Source organism: Pongo pygmaeus, chromosome 18, assembly GCF_028885625.2.
Source record: "Pongo pygmaeus isolate AG05252 chromosome 18, NHGRI_mPonPyg2-v2.0_pri, whole genome shotgun sequence".
Lineage (NCBI taxonomy): Eukaryota > Metazoa > Chordata > Mammalia > Primates > Hominidae > Pongo > Pongo pygmaeus.
This window is the reverse complement of record NC_072391.2, coordinates 78880908-78902999: the sequence shown is the minus strand read 5'-3', so window position 1 is coordinate 78902999 and position 22092 is coordinate 78880908. Positions and strand designations below refer to the sequence as shown.

Here is a 22092-nt window from a genome sequence, read left to right as displayed (position 1 = left end):
AAGAATGTATTCTGACTGTGTGTGCACTGCAGCCACAGGAGACAAATGTATATTGGTGTAGGAGAGAAAATGACAAAAACAAGACAGCATTAGGAGATATACCTAATGTTAAATGACAAGTTAACGGGTGCAGCACACCAACATGGCACATATATACATATGTAACAAACCTGCACGTTGTGCACATGTACCCTAAAACTTAAAGTATAATAATTAAAAAAAAGAAAGTTAAAAAATTCAAGCTAAGGTGGTGGAATTTCTAAAGGTCCTCAATTTTGATGTTCCACTGATTTTTTTTTTTTTTTTTTTTTTTTCAGTTAAAGACAGAGGAAAGAGAAAAGAAACAAAGAAGGAAAAGAAAAAGAAAAACCTCAAATAGGTGGTTGTAAATAAAGAGGGGCGAGAGAGTGGCTGTATCAGCAGAAGCAGAGGGGTTATGTCCTGGGAAGGCTGTGGAGTCCCAATCTCAGAGAAAGGCGCAGTGTGATCAAGGAGGAGGTAGGACAGCCCCACAGATCTGGATTGAAATCTGCTGGGCAACTAAAGGCAAGTCACTTGATCTCTCTGAGCCTTGGTTCTTTTACTTGCCTAACGACAGTGAACCAGAAATGACCTAGCCAGTCCTGGCATCTCATAGGTACTCAGTAACTGCACCTGTATTAGGTGAACACTTTCTGGAATCTGCCCACAGAACCAGGATCCAGATTCAGGTTTCCCAGCTCATTTGCCTAGCTGGCGGTACCTCCGAAACACCTTACGTTTCTTTGCCATTTTAGAAGGAAGGAGAGCATGCCTTCTCAAATATCACCAAAACTGGGTACAAAGAGCCACAGGAATTGAGATCAAGTTGCCAACACTGAAATATCACTGCCACCTGGTGGCAGCATACCTAAATTATTGGGGGGCAATTGTCCAAGGAGAAACACTGTGTCTTAAGCATGCTGTAGACACAGCCAAAGCTTACACCCTGAGAACGAAGACCACCATTGATCACCTGGCAAGTGGGCCAGCACACACCCAGGCATCTGCCAGTTCCTTGACAGGTTCCTGATTTAGGTTTTCTGAAAATTTTTTAAACTGGCTGATTAAATTTAGCAACCATAAATAAACCGGATGCCACCATAATTGAATGCAAACATCCAGGTCTTCATGAGAGCTGCCAGAAACACAGCGATCCCAGTTCTGGACTTGCTCAATCTACTGTCTGAATCCCACATGCAAACCTTAACATTTTTGGGGTGGGGCATGGGGGTCTCACTCTTATCATTCAGGCTGGAGTGCAGTGGACCGATCTGGGCTCACTGCAACCTCCATCTCCTGGGCTCAAGTGATCCTCCCACCTCAGCCTCCCAAGTAGCTGGGACCACACGGGCCCACCACTACGCCCGGCTAACTTTTTGTATTTTTGGTACAGATGGCATTTTGCCATGTTGCCCAGGCTGGTCTTGAACTCCTGAGTTAGGCTACCCACCTGCTTTGGCCTCCCAAAGTGTTGGGATTACAGGCGTGAGCCACCACACCTGGCCAATCCTTGACATTTGAATGTTTCAAGCCCGAGCTTTTAAATCATCTTTCTAGCCAAAGCCTCCTGAAGTCCATTTCTATGCACACCATCTTGGTCGCCCCTTGCAGCCGTGCAATACTCACAGATTTCACAAATGCTGCCTTCCAGGTGCACGTGTAAGTCACTGTTGAAAATGTGGACCAGGGAAAGGCAGAAAACAGAGCCTTGTGGAATAGCGCACCTGACAGCCTTCATTGATACTCATCTTGGCCTCCTTTTAAATAAGGCATTTTTCCCCCAACCTGTCAGGTAGGCAGTGTGTCTCCATGTACATTCCGCCCTGTCCTGAGCTAAGAGAAAATGCAAGGCTGTCACTTTCTGAGGCCCCACAAGTAAAACACCATGGGGAAGGGAAGAGGTGGTACCCCCGTGACCACCACCGCTCAGTCCTCCCTCTCAACTGCTTTGGCATCTGACCCCCAGACGGTCCCCAGTAGGTGCTGACGAATGTCCTGCCTGTCTTCAGACACACTCGTACCCGGGCACAAAGAGAGACCCAGGCATCAGAGATGTTCTTCCAGTGGAAACAGAGCTCTCAGTAGCACCTGCTGATCACACGAGCAGGTGTGCACCACCTTACCTGCTTGGCTGACATCTGTGCCTTCCCACTCTACTACATTCAGAAATTTCCAGTATATACAGGTACTGGAAAGGTTGAGATGAGCCCTGCCTCAGCCCCTTCCTAATGATGGGAGCTTGGACTCCAGTCTGAGCCTCATCTTTCCCATATGGAAAATGGCAACAACGATAATCATCAACCTTATGCGGCTGTGGTGAGGATGAAATGGACATGATGAGCCTAGCGGAACTCCTGGCACACAGGAGCTCAAAACACGCTAGTCCTGGCACACAGTAGGAGCTCAGGAAACACTAGTTCTCTTCCCCTTTGTAACCCCAACGTGGAGACTCAGCTCAGCTTCTGAGACTTGGCCCCACAGCACAAAGCAAGAGGACCAGTAGCTGACAGAGGAAAGGAGGGGAGTGGCCCTCTCCGGGACCAGGAAAGTAATTCTCTCGGGTTGCCTTTCTGCCCCCAACCCTGGCCATTGGGAGAGCCCCTCTGGAGCCGTGAGAGGAATCCTGAGTGTTCCCTGGGTCCTCCCAACATGTGACATGGCACCCAGCTCTGCATAGGGCCAGCCGTTCATCCCCTGTGGCTCCCCAGCTTACTGTAAGGATGACAGCTTATGACACACTGGTCATTCCAGCCATACCCGCTGTGGGGCCAGGGGCCTGTCAAAGCTTGTTCTAAACCAGAAGATCAGAAGAAAAGGAGAGACAGGGAGGCAGGGCAGGAATGAGAAGCTGACTGTACGTGCTTCACGCCCTGGTCCTGACGTCAAGGTTTCCATTGCCTGAGCCATGGGGCACAACTCAGACTCCTCGGGTGGCTGGGGGACCCCTCTTAGGAGATCTGCCCCTGGGTCTCCAAGAAGATGAAGTTCCCTTTATGTGCCAGAAAGCTCTGAACCATCCTATGTAGAGCCAAAATCAGAAAATTAGGCCATGGGATCCGACAACTGAAAATCAGTGAAGACTACAGAAATAGGGCTCAGGATTTTGAATCTCTGTTAAGTTTACACTTGGCACGGCCTTTGGAAGTTACTTTCAACTAAGCATCTTGAGCCCCTGAAGTCCAGTCTCCCCGGCTGGACTCCCCTCAGGGTTGCCCTCACTCTGAGAGCAAGCAGTTCTATCATCCTTTTGAAGCAGGAAAACAGCTATAGGGTTTGAGAACACCAGGGCGAGAATGCCTTTTCAGCACTGCAGGGGATAGGAATTGAACAGCAAAGGACGAAGGGCCAGGGGCTCTTAGATAGGGGAACAAAGTTCTTCAGCTCAGCCATCTGGAAGGCATGAGTTCTCCACTTTCATGCCTCTGGGTGACAGATTGGCTTTAAGCCATCGCGCCGCTGCCTGAGTCGCTTTAAACAAGCAACCGAGTCAGTACTTACCTTCCACTGCAGAGAATGGAACCACTGGTCTCGCAGGTAGCTGTTGGCAGCCTGTAATGACAAGAACAAGACAGCAAGGTCCGGTCATCGGCTTGCGGCATCTCAGGGCATTTCAAGGCCAGCATGTGAGCCCCCAAGCCTACTCTGTGGACAGCGTCTGCCCTGTGACCCTAACAAGCCTGCTGAAAGATATGCTAAGCTGAGCCTGTTGTGTGCAAAACCAAAACAGAAGGGCTGGCCAGGGAGGATTTCCTAAAAACAAGACATCACTAGCACCATGTGCTTCCTTTGCTGTATATGAGTGACTTCAGACACTGCTGACTTGAGAGCTTTAACTGCACACACAGCCGGACTTAGGGGCATGGGAGGGGCTGGGATGAACTGGTTGGAGGCCTGGGAGTGAGGATGGTGGGGGCCGGCTGGGGGCCTGTGTTTGACGACTGTTCTAGGAACTTGGCTTTGGTTATCCACATACTCTCTCCTTGGTCCTCACAGCAGCCCTATGAGGTGGCACCTATCATTATGCCCATTTCACAGAGGGAAAAATCGAGACCCTGAGATCTCACGATGAAGTGCATTCAAACCCAGGGTAGCCTGGCTTCCAAGTCTGTGCATTTAACCACGACCTTCTCCTGCTAATGGCAGAAGATCACGATAAACGGCACCCAGCAGACCTAGGCTAAACATCACAGCAGGCGAAACAAAACCTTCTCTGATATACCCCACACTAGTTCTGAGTCTTTGGAGATCTCAGCCTAAATTTTCCCATCTGTAAAATGGGGACAATAACCCTCATTTTGCAGGGATGTTTTAAGGACCAGAAATTACTCTTGTAGAGCATCTAGAACCAGGCTTGGCACATAGCAGGTGGTCAAAAATGCAGCCATTGTTATTATTATTGTTATCATTATCACTGCCATCATCCAATCCTTTCCAATAAAATGCAGCCCAAGGCAGCCCTCCCAGCCCTCATGAGTATCATTGCGGCTCTCACCTCCTTTCTCGATCTGCTAACAGAACAGTAATGCTATGGTGTTTCATGGGCGCCAGACACAGCTCTGAGTCCTATGTGTGGACTGGCTCATTCAGTCCTTACAAGACAGCCCTGCGAAGTCGGTACTGTCAACATCTCATGGTACAAATGAGGAAACTGAGACTTTGGAAGTTAAAAACTTTCCTGAGTGTTCACAGACATGTGGTGCGGGGCCAGGAATTGAACCCAGGTAATCCAACCCCTGCTGTAAACCACAACGCCGGGCCATTCCGAGTTCCCCAATGGCTACCCCTCCACCCCATGCTGGGCCGAAATGCAGCGTGCGTTCCCCACCAGAATCCACAACCCTCTCTCCAAAGTGACCCTGCCTCTGACGGTTCAGGGGGTCTGACGAAGGCTGGAGTCTCTCTCCAAGCACGAACGTCCACCTTCTGCCTCGATGCACACAGATGCGCACACACACACTCAAGCATGTAACCCCTTCGTTTCACTCTTGTTCGAGGAGATCCGGATCACGCTACAGGTGACCACCTCCCGCTCCCCAAGTCATCTACAAAACATCAGCTGCTCTCCCAGGTCAGGGTCTGGAGCAATCTCTGGCCTTGGATAAATGATCCATTCCAGTAGCAAGTGTGGTGAGGAATCAGGCTCTCGTGGGTGAGCTCAGGGACTCAGGGTTCTGAACCCTGGACTGCACGAATCCACACTAGCCACCCCGACGCCGGTGGAGCTTGAGTCTGCCCAAGTGCAAAGCAGGCAGGAGGCAAGCCCTCCATGTGACACAGGAACTCCTACAAGGGCTGAGCCTCTTACAGGTACAGGTTCAAGTCTTGGCTCTGCCGTGTCTAGTGATGTGACTGGAGCAAGTTGCTTGATGACCCAAGCCTGTGCCCCCTGCCTGGAGCTGCGGAGGCCAAAGAGGAGAAAGAGGCCCCTGGAGAGACTGTTGCTGAGCTCCCTCCCATCGGCACTGCCCAAGCTCTACTGGTCTTGTGACAATTCCTATTCATTAGGATGACAAAATACACCCTGCTCGGGGAGAGCTGTGCGAAGATCCCAAACAATGAGCTAATCCATGAAAAGTGCTTCCTCAGCACGGTGCCTGGCACGTGCAAACACTCCACAAACAGGGACCAGCAGCGTCAGCAGCCACGGCCAGGTCTGTGCTGATAAATGCTTAACATCAGGCTCTCTGGAACAAAAAGCCCTGATCCCGGCATGTGCGGATTTCCGTGTTGTGAACAATCCCATTTTGGCTGATTCCACACCTTCAAGGGGGTGCCCCTGGGCCAGAGCTGGGGAGAGACGAGCACGATCGGCTCTGGTGGGCAGGTGGAAGCCAGGATGAGCTGGCTCCAGGGCATGCCTGGTCCACATCCATTCCTGTGCTTCCTAACAAACCAAGGGGGCCAGAGAGAGAAGGAGGTGGTAAGGAAAATAAAGCCCCCTAAACATGTTCCACCCGAAATCCCTTGTGATTAAGTTATCCTGCGTGGCAAAGGGACTCTGGATGTGACCAAGTTCAAGGTCTTGAGATGGGGATGATCTAGGTAGCCCAATGAAATCACAAGGGTCCTCACAGGAGGGAGGCAGGAGGGCAGAGTCAGACTAAAGCAGAGGTCAGAGTGATGTGGCCATGAGCCAAGAAATGCGGGCCGCCTTTAGAAGCTGGAAACGAATTCTCCCCGAGAGCCTCCAGAAGGAACATCGTCCTGATGCCTTGGTTTTAGCCCCATGGGACCTGTGTTGGACTTCAGACCTCCAGAACCATAAGAGACTAAATCTGTGTTCTTTTAACCACAAAGTTAGGGGTAATCAGTCACAGCAGCAATAGGTAATAAAAGCAGGAGGTACAACCAGGTTGGTATAACGCGGATGTGAGTTGTTCCACTGGCTCTGAGGGTCCACAGTGGACCCGGGCAGTGCCTGTAAGCTGCCACCGGCTGGACGGAACAGTCAAGCAAAGACAAAAAGAAAGAGGTGGAGGACACCCACATCCCTCCCTCTTCTGTGTCCACTGGCCCCGCCAAAGTGCCCTGCATCTATGTCTGACCCTAAGAGGGAAGGGGCCACACATGCTCTACCTACCACTGTATCCTGTGGCCTGGAGCACCAGGAGACCAACAGGTGTTTTCTGAATGAATGAACAAAGGAATGAATGGACTAGGAGTTCCTTGAGGGCAGGTCTTATTTCTGATTCCACAGCTAGGTGAGCAGTGCCTGGCTGGGCCAGGGTTGGTTACACTGGAATGAATGAACACAGAAACAAAGGAAGAAACAGGAAAGTGACCCAGCTGTCACAGGTGGTAGAGAGTGACCAGAGGAGACTCCCTTCCCCAGCCTCTGTGGCAAAACCCAACACAGACCGTCCTCCACAATGGCTAGCCCAGCCCTTCCCATCTGGGGCCTCCCTGGCTCGTGAGTCTCAGGGGGCCTTCCAGCCCTCCTCAGCAGTGTGTGAGCCGGTCCTCTGGCTTGGCCAGGCAGAGGTTCTTGCCCAGGACTCTGGATCTTGGGCAAGTGCTATAGAGATGGGGCAGGGAGAATTCACCTGGGAGGAGCTGGGTCCTGCCCTGCATCTTCCTGCACTGGTGGTGATGGGACTACCACCTGCGTGCCCCCGACCCCAGCTGCAGGCCATTCTCCAGGCTTCCACCATCCTTCTAGTACATTCCTTTCCTGCTTGGGATGGCCAGATCCCATTTCAGCTGCTGGCACATGAGAGCCCTGAGGGACCCACAGGGCCTACTGGCTCTTGGCCCCTTCTTCCTTTTCAAAGTGGACGTTCTGATGTGTTTGCCCCGTAGGCGTTTTTACAGAAGGAACCAGCATTTCCACAACTGTGGCTTCTCCTGGTCACACTGTCGGTGCTGCTGGCATCTCCTCTGCCCCGAGCTCACATCCAGGTGGTTCTGGCCCTGTCAGACTGGGTCCAGCCCACTGCTGAGTTGTTGGCAGGGATGGCTGACAGATCTCTCCTCCTGGGCCCCAGCCGCCTGGCCTGGCCACGCCCCCTGTGACTTCCCGCTGAGCTGCATGAGCCTCCAGTCTTGGCTGGGTCCTCGGTTGCCTGCCTCTCACAGCAGCACTTGATGCCTAAAGGCATGGGAGGGATTTCTTCAGAGCCACTGACCACAGACACTGCTACACATCAGTCTCTTCTCAGCCCCATCCGTCCAGGCAGAGCCATCTGGGTTTCCAAGCCTTTCCTCCCATAGGAGGGTGTGACCCCCTTCCCCAGCCACACTTGGCTTTCTGGCCACTTCCGTTCCTCTCTGGGATCCTCTCAACTCTTGGAGGTCGGTGTGGCATTCCAGGAAGAAGGCAGGTTTCGGTTCATCAGCAGTTTGCAAATCCCAGCTAAACAGGTATGACACAGGCTGGCGAACTAAGTGCGATGACGCATGTCACTAACAACCACAGACCACGGGTGCTTACTGGGTACCAGGCACCACGAGAAATGCTCACACACACCTCTCCTCCTCAATGCACCCATCTTACAGATGAGGAAGCTGAGGCTCGGAGCAGGCAGTGGGGTGCCTCTGCACACTCCGGCGCCTGCCCCTGCCCTCCCCACACCTCGGCCAGGACCCCATCCCTCCTCTGCTCTCCTGAAGCTTCTGGCAGCCACTTCTTCAAGCCCTCGGCCCACACCCTGAGGCTGGCTGGGTATTTATGTCCCACCCACAGGATTGGGAGAGGAGGCAGGATCCACGTAGGATTAACTGTGACTGCTCCAGTGAGCCTGGTGTTAAAAAAAAAAAAAAAAAAACAGCTGAATGAATTAATGACATGTAAGGCAAGGCACAGAGATGCCGGGCTGAGGACAGTCTCGATGCGGAACTCTCCTGCGCCTCCTTCCAGGGAGGGAGAGACAGCCAAGATCTCCCACCCACCACGCCCGGCTCCTTCTGCCCCAGTGCGACGAGAAGGAAAGCTGGCCGCGGTCCCCTCCCCACCCCCGTTTAGGCTGGCTGCACTTGGGAAGAAGGCAGAGGCTTCAGCCATGTTTGTCCACGGTAACAATGAGCATCTTTCCATCAGAAGCCAAAGGGAGTTTAAAGATCACCTGATCCAGGGGGGTTTATGGACCCCCTTGAGAACCTAAAACAAGCTATGGACTCACACCCATGTAATGTTAACATTTATGTACACACACAAAGACACATACACACCACACACACACACCATAGACACACACACACACCATAGACACACACACCAGTTACACATGCACACATGACACACACAAAGACACATACACCACACACACAGACACATACACACACCACACACACACACCATAGTTACACATGCACACACACCACACACACAAAGACACATACACCACACACACACAGACGCACACACTCTATACACACACGCATCATACAGTTACACATACACACATACCACACACACAAAGACACATACACCCACACACGGACACACACACCATACACACAAAGACACACCACACACACAAATACACATACACCACACACACACACACCCCATACAGTTACACATGTACACACACACACACCACACACACAAAGACACATACACCACATACACACACACCATACACAAAGACACATACACCACACACACACACACCATACACACAAAGACACATACAACACACACACACACCATACACATACACACACCATACACACAAACACACCATACAGTTACACATGCACACACACCACACAGCCACATACCACGTAGACACATACACCACACACACCACACAAAGACACATATACCACACAGACACACATACACCATATACACACACACCATAGTTACACATGCACACACATCACACATACACGTACCACATACACCACACACACACATGCACACACATCACACAGACACACATACATACACACACACACCATAGTTACACATGCACACACACCACACATACACGTACCACATACACCACACACACACATGCACACACATCACACAGACACACATACATACACACACACACCATAGTTACACATGCACACACACCACACATACACGTACCACATACACCACACACACACATGCACACACATCACACAGACACACATACATACACACACACACCATAGTTACACATGCACACACACCACACATACACGTACCACATACACCACACACACACATGCACACACATCACACAGACACACATACATACACACACACACCATAGTTACACATGCACACACACCACACATACACGTACCACATACACCACACACACACATGCACACACATCACACAGACACACATACATACACACACCACACACAGACACATACCATACACACCTCATACACACACGCACACACATCACACAGACACACATACATACACACACCACACACAGACACATAGCATACACACCTCATACACACAAAGACATACCACATAGACACACCTCACACAAACACACAGATACACACGCACGTACACCATATACACACAGAGACACGCATCACATATAGACACATACACCACACACACACCAGTCACATATCACACAAACACACCACACACATGCACACACCACACACAGAGATACACACTATGCACACCACATATAGACACAGGACACACACACATGCACATACCACACACACATATGCACACACACAGATACATGTGCATACACACCGTATACACAGAGAGACACATACCACATATAAACACACATATCAGGCACACACATGCACACATACCACACACACCACAGACACAGACACATACACAGATAAACACTCACAGAGACACACATGTGTACACACACATGCAGACATACCATACACACAGACACACACATAAACCATACAGACATACATACACACACACCACAGTCCCACACGCAGGACTGTGCAGGCAGTTTTGGAATCTACCATGGACCATGGGTTAAGGACCCAGATCTAACCCAACCTTTCCTCCGCTGCCACTTTTCCACTGGGGAAACCATCGCATACACCACACACACCCCCAGACTTTCTGGGGTCATCATTTGTGTCATTTCCAGGTCTCTTCCCTCTGGGCTCCTGGCAAGCACACAGGCCAATGCAACGAGCTGATGTCATGCTGAAGTGACCCGTGGCCCGTGCGTGGGAGCCCCTGAGAACCCGTGCAGCGCTTGGCACACTCCCTTCCCCTGCTGGCCCACGGTGGACACACAGCACAAGTGAGAAACAACGCCTTGCCGCTTCCAGCCACCTAGAGTGCGTGGCCGCTCGTGACTGTGGCAGCACCTGGCCTGCCCTGCTCTCAGACTGGCTTCCATGCAGCGTGTACTCCCACCCGGAACATTCTGCTGTCACCCCCTTCTCTCCGCTGCCCGCTGGACTCCTACTTACCCTTCAGGTCCCTCCTGAAATGCCACTTCTCCAGAATGACTGTCTTGATGGTGCCTTCCCCTCCCCATCCCCAACCAAACCAGGCCAGAATGCCTCGCCTAACGCATCACACTGTCCTGGAATCGCCTGTCTAGTTGTCCTTCTTCTGTAGGCTATGGGCTCTGGGAGGTCAGGAACCACATCTGACTTATGCACCACACTGTGTCCATGAAACCCGGAGAAATGTTTGTTAAATGAAAGATTGGTTGAAGTGTTGAATGAATGAATGAATGAATTGGATGGATGGAGACATGGATGGATGGAAAAACAGATAAGACAGATGGACAGTCTGATGGATAAATGGATGGGTGGGCGGATAGATGGATGGATGAATGGGGCATTCGTATACCCATTATGCTCAGCGAAGAAAGTCCACACACAACAGATCTTCAAAAGAACTCTTCAGCTCTGATTCCCTCTTCCCCAAACTGTATTTGACTAAGACTCTAAAAATGATCATGGCAGTGTTTTCTTGAACACCTACTATGTACCAGGCACAGTGCTAAGCATTTTACATGTAATATCTACGAGCCTCACAATATCCAAGGAGACAAGTATCAGAGGACGTTTCACAGATAAATTAAATGAGGCCCAGAGAGGTTCTTCCTGCTGTTTAGGGTTCCACAGCTAGAATGTGGTAAAACCTAGCGTTCTAGGGCTGGTTAGAGCCTAGGGTTCCATGGCTAGTTAGAGTCTAAGGTTCCAGAGCTAGTGCCCAGGAGAGTTGGGCAGGAACTCAGGTCTGTCTGACCCCACAGTCTTCCCTCCCTACAATCCAGCCCTGGAACATGAAGCAATGCATCTGAGCTCCTCTGGATTCCCAGGACTTGGGTTGGGACATCCGTGAGCATTATTTCTCCACGGAAGCTGCCCTACTGATGAAACAGAAGGAGGAAGGATGTGGCACACAGGAGACCTCACCTTGAAAGTAAGGGAAGGGCCAGAACTTGCCTCTAGGAGAGCAGGTGGAGGCTGATGGAGCCACAAAGGTTGGGACAAGGCTGGGCTGTAAACTGCTCGTTCCTTTGGCTTGTCTACTTTTGAAGAAGGACACAGGCTGCTAGGCAATGTCTTGAACCCCAGCACAGGCATCTCTAGGGGCTTCCAAGCAAAGGGAAAGCTGACCAGGCTGCGTTCCAGCTGGGGGAAGGGGCACGTTTCTGTGCAGAGTCCCCGTACTGTCCTGCTGGTGGCTGAGCCAAGAGAAGCCAGCCCAATGGTAACACAAGGCACGGCTAGAACCCCAAGGGTCACTCTGAGGAGAATCCATTCAGACCTGGGAACGGTCCCCCAGCCCAACCCTGAGAGTCACTCAGAGGAGAATCCATTCAGACATGGGAGAGGTCCCCAGCCAGACCCCAAGTCCCCTGGAAGCCGGCGGGCAGCTGGTTCCGACTTCTGGTGTTAAATCTTTGGAATGCTGAAAGGGCCTGGTTCCAGGCAAATGCTGCCCAATTTCCTCTCCCAAACTTGCCAAGTTCTTTCTCATTGTTGCATTGTCTCGAGAGGTGAGAAAAACAGCCCAGAGTGCGCTGTGAGCGACCTTTTCCAAGCTCCCCTTCCCCGGCCCAGTTTCTTAGGGAAAAGGAGCTTCCTTTCTTACTGGAAGCTAGAGAGTGAGACCTTTCTGGTGCTTTCCAGACCGGAAAAGTCCTGCTCGCTACCTTCCAGTAAGAAAGGAACCCACCCTGTCCCTGCCCTGCTGCCAATGTTTGGGGTAAACAGTTGCCCCGCCTCCTGCAGGACTTTCCAGAACATTGGTGAGAAGAGCCGAGTCCCAGAACCCATCCCCGAAAGAAGCAGACACTCTCGGGAGGGGGGTCTCCCTGCTCTTATCTTGCCTGAAGCCTTGTGTGTGGAGCAGTGGCTCTGTCTGATTTTTGCTGATGGGCAGCAACACAATTTTTAGGCAGAATCCCCCAGAAGATGATCTGTGCCGTGTTGTTTTTTAATGCCCGCTACCCCATCCCGGGGCCAGTGAGAGCACCTTCAGGACGTTTTCATGACACTGTCTATGTACTTACATGGTTGGCCTCCCCACAATGAAATGCTAGCGGAAAGGGCATTAATGGAGGAAACAGGGTAAACAGGTCCTTTCTGCAACCAGGGATTCTAATAACATAGCAGTAAGGCAGCCCACACTGAAAAACACAAAGCATCCAAAACACACCCACTGGACCCATGCTGGAAGGCTGGGCGCCCCTGTCTGGCCACTCAACCTGCTGGTAGATGGCTCTGTCTCTGAGCTGGGGATGAGGGACATGGGCCTGAATATCCTCTCTGCCTTCCTTGAAGGATCAGGTCAGCTCCCCGAGGTCTGCAAGAGGCATCGATTCAAATTCTAACAAAGTAAGTTTTACAAGGAGCTCCTTAGAAGACAGAGAGAGGGGAGGAAGAGGAAAAGAGAGAAGAGGGGAGAGACACACAGAGAGGATTGGGGGACAGGCTCAGAGGTGGTGAGAGGCCTGGAGGAAGGACCTGCAAGAGAAGCCCAGAGTGAGCCACAGCAAGGACTAAAGAGAGAGAAAGAGGAGAGGCAGGAGAGGACGGAAGGGGAAGGAGGGGAGAGAGATGGAGAAAAGGCATAAGAGAGACAGAGGAAAACAGACACACATGGATGCAAAGAACCTGAAAGAGACAGATGGAGAGAGATCAGGCAGGCTGGGGTAGGGAAGGGGCACTAGCCCTCTTTGGGCCCCGCCATTCCCCTTGTCTGTAGAGAGAATGGCTGTGCTGTAATGCGGCAGGGTGCAGACTGCGTTACAGCGCAGCCAGAATGCAAGATCGAAGAGCCCCCTGTGATCTGAGGCAATTTGCCCCAGGAGGGGCTCAGGTGCCTGCAGCATGAGGTCAAAATGAAAAGGCCTCGAGGTCAGCACTGCTCCACAGAACTTCGTGTGTCAATGGAAATGTTCTTTATCTGCGCCGTCCAACACAGCAGCAATTTAGCCATGTGTGGCCCCTGGCCACTGGAGGTGTAGCTAAGGGGGCTGAGGAACTGTGTTATTAATTTGATTGAGTAAATTAAATCCATATGTGGGCTGCCATGCATGGCTGGTGGTGGCTGTGCCGGGCGGCACCATTTAAGGCACTTTCACTCATCTGCCGACTAGAAGCACTCAGGTAATGCTGTTCAGATGGGCACCTGGCTGTTTCTTGGTCCCCTCTCCCACCCTGGAGCAGGGAAGATCTGTCCCCAGGGCCAAAGGAGTTGTTCTCTGTGACACCACGGCTCTGGGATCTAATACAGTACGTTGTATGTGAATCAAGACAAAGTAAAGCCTCTCAAAGCAGAGGGTCCTGCCACCCATCACAAAAGGCAGATGAATACAACCAGGACTGAAGAAAGCCCTGAGCACCACACCGGGGGCCAAGTGCACTCCGCCCCAGCCTCCCTAGAACCACACAGACTCGCTAGCCCTGTTTATAGAATGAGCCAGCTACACACCACCCATGCATCACGGTGGGCAGAGTGTGGGGGTGAGGATGAGAGGGAAGCAAGGGAGAAGCCGATCCAGGTCTACCTCCCTAATGGAAATGGCAGCCAGGGAGAGAACCACAGCCGCCAGGGGCAGGGGCTGCACCCACCTGGGTTCCCCTGGGGGGAAGGGTTGGGAGGCCACGTCTGCTGCTCCCGCGCTAGCTCGGAGTCTGGCTCTGGATCTGAGGAGTTGCAAGCCGCCTCCTCCTCCTCCTTTCCTCTGCCTCCTCCTCTCCTGCTCCTGCCTCTGACTGCACTGTCCACAGGAGCAGGGGGCAGTGATCAAGTGGGATGCTGGGGCAGCTAGAGGCTCCCCGCCCGCTTGGCTCCTCAGCACCACAGCGGCAGCTCTGTCCTGAAGCCCTGCCGGACGCGGCAGCCAGGCGAGTCATCACAGCTGGGCCCGCGGCCCCAGCCGGGTTAAAGGGACATTCCAGGCACTGCTTCTCTGCTTTTCAGCCTCACTGCCCCTCCATCCCTGTGGCGAGTGATGCTCTGGCCTCCTTTGGAGGCCAGGGCTGCCCCTCCAGCCCCAGAAGGAAGGAGGCCCCTTTGCTGGTGGAGCAGGAAAGTGGAGGCTCAGGGCCTCCTCTCCTCCAACTGGACTGTTTCAAGGGGCTCCCTCCTGCCTCTCTGTCATGCACAGATCTAGGCCCCTCTGTCCCGCCACCACACTGATTCCTCTAGTGTCCCTCTACCCCTTCAGAGCTTTCAGTGGCTGCCTATTGCCTTTGGAACAGAGTCTGAGGCTTCTTCATTCGGCTGGCAAGGCCTGGGTGATCTGGCCATCGCCCAACAGATCTACACTCATCCATAGCCCCAAACTCCATCTCTCCATCACCTCCAGCTGCAGCAAGTACCCAGGTCCCCCATATTCATGCTTTGCACACACATCCCCTCTGCCCGGGGTGTGTGTCCCCCACCCCACCATTCTGGCACACTCCTACTCATCCCTCTACACCCAGTTCTAATGCCACTTGTCTGGGGAGCCTGCTTTGGCCCCCAGGCCAAATGAGTTCCTCCTTCCTCTGGGCTCCCAGTCCTCTGGGGTTGCCTCTAACTTAGCCATTATTTCAGTAATCATTTGTTTATGGCCCTGTCTCCCCAGGGGCTGAGGGGCTCTTCACGCATGGGGCCTCCCCCAGCACAGGGGAGAGGCTGCCTCAAAGCTCTGTGACGGCAGCAAAGTCACTGGGGTGGGACAATCTCTGGCATCCCTACCTCTCTGTTGGCCACTGAACCCTGTGATTGCCCGCCCCATCTCCCCCGCCGAGGGGGGCTGGCACTGACCACCCCCTTCATGGACTCTGTGCTGCAGCCATCGGGTGAGCAAGAAGGAGCGAGTGAAGAGGCAGAGGAGCTGGCAGGAGAGGCGTCTGGCAGGAGGGTGACACTGACCTCTTATCATAAAGATGAGAGGAGAGAAAGAAAGGAGAGGAAGGCTTTGCTGGCTGTGGTGGGGCGGTGGGGAGGGACAGTGTGGGGGTGTGGGGACAGGGTTAAAAGAAAAGCGTAGAGGGCAGAGTGTGAGAGATTCACTAAGAAGAAAGCAGACTGGGGCAGGCATGGTTTCCAGAGTCCTCTGAGAGATGACAGTAAGAAACAGGACATTTCTAACAATGCTAAGTTGTTACGCTCTGCTACTGAGCTCAGCATTCCTTGGAGCCCAAACTGGGTGACTCTTAGCCCAATGCTGTTACACAATCCAGTGGCTGCTAGATCTAAAATAGGTTTTTAGAGAGCATCTCTTTGGGCTAACAGAAGGTTTCCCTGGAGAAACAGGTTACGAATAAAATGATCCCAAAAGAAAAATCAAGGCAGATCATCTTCTCACTGATAAGAGGGTAAATTTTCTCTAGATGAGGGGTTTCGGACTCAGGATTCCTTCTGAAAATTGGGCTGGCTCCCCTGACATGATGTAACATGTTTTATGTATGTGTGATCATTGTCGTGGTTTTTGTCGGTCACTTCTCCATTCTTGGTGGACCCACCTCACCGCCTCTGTGTGGTCCTGATGGGGCCACCAATCCGAGACCTGGGCCTTGCCTGAGGTCAAGGGTGGGCGGGTAATCTGGGGGACTGCATTCCTGGGGGCTGAGTGGGAACACAGCAGAGCCAATCAGGATCTTCCATGAGATTTTGTAAAAGGTACCGGAAGGAAAAAGGGTGCTCACTCTTAAGGATTACAGCCTCTAAGGATGTGGCTTTGGGCTGCAGGTAGGTCATCTTTCCGACCACATGGTGAGATTCTGCCAATGAAGCCAGCACACAGAAGCACAGCCAGGAGATGGAGAGAGAGATGCCGAATATTATTGATGTCATCTGACCCCTGGATCCAGCAATGCCTGAAGTTCTCTCTAAGGCTTCTCAGTTACTTTAACAGTTAATTTAATAGTTAACAGCATTAAACTCTCTTTTTGTCTTACTAGTTGGAATAGTGTTTGTGTCATTTCCAACCAAACATCCTGACCAGTACATACAGAATGCACTTTTTTTCCCAAAAAGATAGCTTATGCTTCTATCAGCCTCAAAAGACTTAGATCAACAAGATATCAGAAACTCCCTCACTCGAAGTAAAGCAAAAACTTAGTATCTATTGCTCATCTGCTTTTCACAGCCTTCTTGGGCCTAACAACTCACCTGTGTGCCTCAGTTTCCTCATCTGTAAAATGGGGATCATAAAACTTATTTATCAGGTTTATTAAGGGAACTAAATGAGTAACCTGAAAAGTTCCTAGACTGCAGCAGGTGTGCAGGAGGCGCTCAGGCCATGCACAGTCCTTTTCCTTTTCTCCAGTCAGACCCGGTTTACAGCTTTCTTATACTTGGGGAATAAAACCACCCAAAGTTAAACAACCTTTCCTCCTGATAGCTGGCTGGCTCCCTCCAAGGGAAACGAGGGGTGCAAGTGCACGAAGATGAGGGAGAAGAAACTGCTTGTTCATGTTTATTTCTCCTACCTGCAGTAAGACAGTTCCCCCAGGAATCGTGAGCTGTAAACAGTACTTCGGGGCATTCTCCCAGGACAGCAGCTGAACGTCTTCAATCGCGCTGTAGGAGACTGAGTTTTCCATGTACCCAGTTGGCTGCAGCAAAAAAAGAAAAAGAAGAGATATGCATTGGTCACAGTAGCAGGCACGACATCCGCATCTCAGACGGTTTTGGAAACATCGTCCCTCTGGCGACAGGCAAACAGAGCTGGTACAGGAGCTCGGCACCTCTGCTGACCAAATCAAGCCTTCCTGCTTCCGGCTGGCCATGTCCAGCTGCAAGGGGGTTCACTGTAAAACTCCACCCACACGTTTGGAGGTGCAGAGTTAGGAACAGAGTGGGAGCAGCTGCAGGGCAAGGACTGAGGGACTGCTGCTCTTGGTATCCACGGGGCCAGCACAGGGAGTGGCTGGAAGCCCGCCATCCCTCACCAGCAATAAGCCACCACCTTCTCCTGCCCAGAAAGCACCGATCTCCCTTCTCCCTCTCCCCACGGATATGCATCCTCCACTGGGCCTCCAGAGCCACGTTCCAAGACGGCAAACTCCACAGCCCCACCCTCCTGCTCAACATTCTTCAATGGCCCCCAATGGCCCGGCCACAAAATCCACACTCCCATCCACAGCCGACAGACCCAGCAGGGACTGCTCTCCCTATGTGCCCAGTCCCGCCTGTCGGCGGCATCTCTCCCTTTCCACACTCCTCACACTGCCCTGATGACAGTGCCTCAAACTGAACCTGCTCCTTGTCCCAGAAAGAGCACAGCCCCACCCCCAGCATCTGCGCTTCTACTCTCCAGGTCTCATCTCAACTGCACTTTTCGGGGGAACTCCCACCCTCTAGACCCATGACCCAACCTGGCTGCACCCTTCCCTGTGCCCTCCTTTTCTGGTGCTCACCACACCCTATTTATTTGTGGCTTTATTCTGTGTCATTATCTGTTGGATGTCTGCCCCCTGGCCAGGCCGCTAGCTCCATCAAGTCAGGACCTAGGTCTGTCTTGGTTCCCACTCTTTCCCCAGTGCCTGGCTCATGGCAAGGGCTCAGTAGCATGTGTTGAAAAGAATGAGAAAGGCTATTATTATCGGTCATTGTTGGGAGTAGGGGCGGGGCAAGAGAAATCCACAGCCACCCACTACTCTCTGAGTGAGTCTTGCTGTCCTGAGAAGGCACCAGGTGACCGAGGGATACAATGGCCACCAGGAACCAAAGCAAGTGTCCTTGTCACTTTGGCTCCAGGAAGCCAGACTTCAGGAGAATCAGGTGAGTGCAGCACAGATGAGAAGAATAACAGCGAATACCTCCCTAGCTCTCCCATGCACCCTGGGCACGTGGCAATCATTTAATCCTCACACAGGTCTTGCGGAACAGGTATCAAGGTCATCCCATCATATAGACAAGGAAGCTGAGGCTCAGGAGGTCATGTGATTTGCCCAAGGTCATCCAGCTAGGAGTGGCATGGCCAGGACTGAACTTGGCCATCTGACTCTGGAATCAGAGGCCTGACCTCTATCCTGTGTTCTAAGAAAGAGGCAAAGGCAATTCAAAGTCTGAGGCCCAACAGGTTAATTATACCATAAAGATGGAGGACCTCTGTTAGGTTTGTTAATTTCAGTATCTGTCTGCCAAACGAGAGTTATGGTGACGGGGGTGCAGGTAGAGAGGGTTGATGGCTGAAGCTGCCTCAATTTCCCTGATGTGATCAATTGCTAGGCTCAAAAAGTAGAAGGGATTGATCAATTCATTTTTCATTCATCCGACAGACATTTACTGAGCTTCTATTATGTTCCAGGCGCCATGCTAGGTGCTGGAGACTCAGCAGTGAATAAGACAGGAGCTTAGTGGGCAAACGGACAACAAACAAAATATCTTAAAAAATAAACAATTAGAGAGTGGCAAGGGCCGCACAAAGAATCACAATGGGGTGTGATGACAGGTGGCCGAGAGCAGGAGTAAAGAGTATCCCAGAGCCCATGGCCAGTGCAAAGGCTCTGAGGTGGGAACAGCTGGGAGTGTTCAAGGAGGAGAAGAAGGTGAAACGGAGGGAGGGCTGGGTAAGCGATGCATTGGAGAGAAGGGCGGGTCACTCCTGGAGAGGTTGGTAGGTCCACCTAGGGGCTCGGGGATTCCTCCCAAGGGGTTGCAGGAGCTTTAGCCAAGGTTCACAGGGATTGCTGCATAGAAAACAGACTTGAAAGGAGACAGTGGTGGCAGGGGGACAGCCTGCAGGCTGCTGCACAGGTCCAGGTGAGCGACAAGGCTGCTTGGACCCCACAATCTAGAGGAGGAGGCAGCCGGGTTCATCCTGTCCTTTCCACCACTGCATCGCTCACCCCTCAGAGGACCCCCTGGCCACCAATCCCGGCGGCTGCCATGTGTCACCCAAGAAGGTTCTCTTTATACCAGCATGCCTCAAAGTCACACTCGTGGGCCTGCCCTTCACTGTTCTGGCCTATTCCAGCATCCCGTGCACTGTTCTGTTCTCCCTATTCTGCAGTAAATGACTCAGCCCTAACAGCAGGTCTTGTCCTGAGCACTGCCGGAGAAGCCAGGGCTTGGTGGTTGGTTCTATACTTCTTTTCCTCACCCATATCCAAATATTTATTGTGTTGGTCACTGATTGTCTGTGTCCCCTGCTACTGTTTAGGTACTGTGGGAGCAGGAGGGTTCACCTGCTGTTTCATGTGCCTAAATGGCGTATGACATTTAGGAGGTGATTACTAATTTCCTGATAAATTAATGAATATCTTACAAAAATAAAGGCAATGTTCATCCGTGTTTTAACTGTAAGCACCACCCACAACACACTGGAGAGAGGCTTTCTGAGTCTACCTTTCACATGCCCTGCCTTAGCTGTCTTAACGTGGCTTTGATCTGAAGTTGCAACCAAGGCTTTTTAGGGAAAGGTTGGGTATAAATAAATACATACTGTTTTTTTGTTTTGTTTTGTTTGAGGTGGAGTCTTGCTCTGTCGCTCAGGCTGGACTGCAGTGGCACGATCTTGGCTCACTGCAACCTCTGCCTCCCGGGTTCAAGCAATTCTCTGCCTCAGCCTCCCGAGAAGCTGAGATTACAGGCCCCCGCCACCATTCCCGGCTAATTTTTTTGTATTTTTAGTAGAGATGGGGTTTCACCATCTTGGCCAGGCTGGTCTTGAACTCCTGACCTTGTGACCTTGTGATCCACCTGCTTTGGTCTCCCAAAGTGCTGGGATTACAGGCATAAGCCACTGCGGCCGGTCCTTTTTTTTTTTTTTTTTTTTTTGAGATGGAGTTTCACTCTTGTCACCCAGGCTGGAGTACAATGGTGCGTTCTCAGCTCACTGCAACCTCCACCACTCGGGTTCAAGCGATTCTCCTGCCTCAGCCTCCTGAGTAGCTGGGATTACAGGCGCACGCCACCACGCTCAGCTAATTTTTCAGTATTTTTAGTACAGATGGGGTTTCACCATGTTGGCCAGGCTGGTCTTGAACTCCTGACCTCAGGTGATCCTCCTGCCTTGGCATCCCAAAGTGCTGGGATTACAGGCATAAGCCACCACGCCCAACCCATACTGTTTTTAAAAAGCAGACAAGCTGCATGCCTGCTGTCTGAAGCAGCATTTGGCCAAAAGCAGACTTTTTAGGACTAAGGAGACCCGTGTTTGGGCCGCTTACTGTGTGTCCTTAGGCAAGTTACTCCCCGTCTCTGAGCTCATTTCCTCTACTGGTTAAGATGAGAATTTATTTAATAGGTAGAATTCCTGGGAGCATTAGCGGAGATCCAGTTTATCAAGGACTCAGCACAGTACCTGGAACAAACTAAAGAATGCAATCAAACGAACTATTTTGAGAAAGACTAATCTTTGCCTCTGGGGTCTTCCTCCCCAAACCCATAACCCAAGTCTAACCATCAGAAAAATATCAGACAAACCCTAACTGAGGGACTTTCCTCAAAACTCCTGACCAGTGCTCACTAAACATGAGGAAAGCCTGAGCAACTATCCCAGCCAAGGGAAGTTTTGGGAGACGTGACTACAAGTACTGTGGGGATCCTGGATGGGATCCCAGGACAGAAAAAGGACATCACGGAAAACCTAAAGAAACCTAATAAAATGTGGACTTCAGCAATCATGTATCAATACTGGTTCACGAGTTGTGACAAACGCAGCACACAGACTAAGATGAAGCAGCTGGGGAAGCAGACTGCGGATGTGTGAGAACTCTGGAGTATCCTTGTCGCTTTCCTATACATCTCAAACTGTCCTAAAAGAAAATGTTTATTTAAAAACAAAAACAAGGCCGGGCGCGGTGGCTCACGCCTGTAATCCCAGCGCTTTGGGAGGCCGAGGCGGGCGGATCATGACGTCAGCAGATCGAGATCATCCTGGCTAACACGGTGAAACCCTGTCTCTACTAAAAATACTAAAAAAATCAGCCGGGCGTGGTGGCGGGCGCCCGTAGTCCCAGCTACTCGGGAGGCTGAGGCAGGAGAATGGCGTGAACCCGGGAGGCGGAGCTTGCAGTGAGCCAAGATCGTGCCACTGCACTGTAGCCTGGGCGAAAGAGCAAGACTCCCTCTCAAAAACAAAACAAAACAAAACAAAACAAAACAAAAAACACTGCTGTGCTGTAGTGCTATCACTGGGCAGGAACACGGGAGGCTTGCAGGGGACATGGGCTGGACTGGGATGGAAAGCCTCTGAA

General features: G+C 51.6%; 1 protein-coding gene across 3 annotated transcripts in view; it reads right to left on the bottom strand.

Annotated features, from left to right (window-relative positions):
* The window catches only part of CMIP (c-Maf inducing protein), a 269517-nt gene that overhangs the window by 88288 nt on the left and 159137 nt on the right, over window positions 1–22092 (bottom strand). For 2 of the 3 annotated variants that reach the window (XM_054452582.2, XM_063654131.1), the window contains exons 2-3: window positions 17377–17502; window positions 3520–3570 (exon numbers count right to left, since the gene is read on the bottom strand). In XM_054452582.2, coding sequence (XP_054308557.1) covers window positions 3520–3570; window positions 17377–17502 — 177 coding nt within the window. Of the gene's footprint in view, window positions 1–3519; window positions 3571–14523; window positions 14650–17376; window positions 17503–22092 lie in introns of those variants that run through there. The other variant, XM_054452584.2, reaches the window with a different exon arrangement.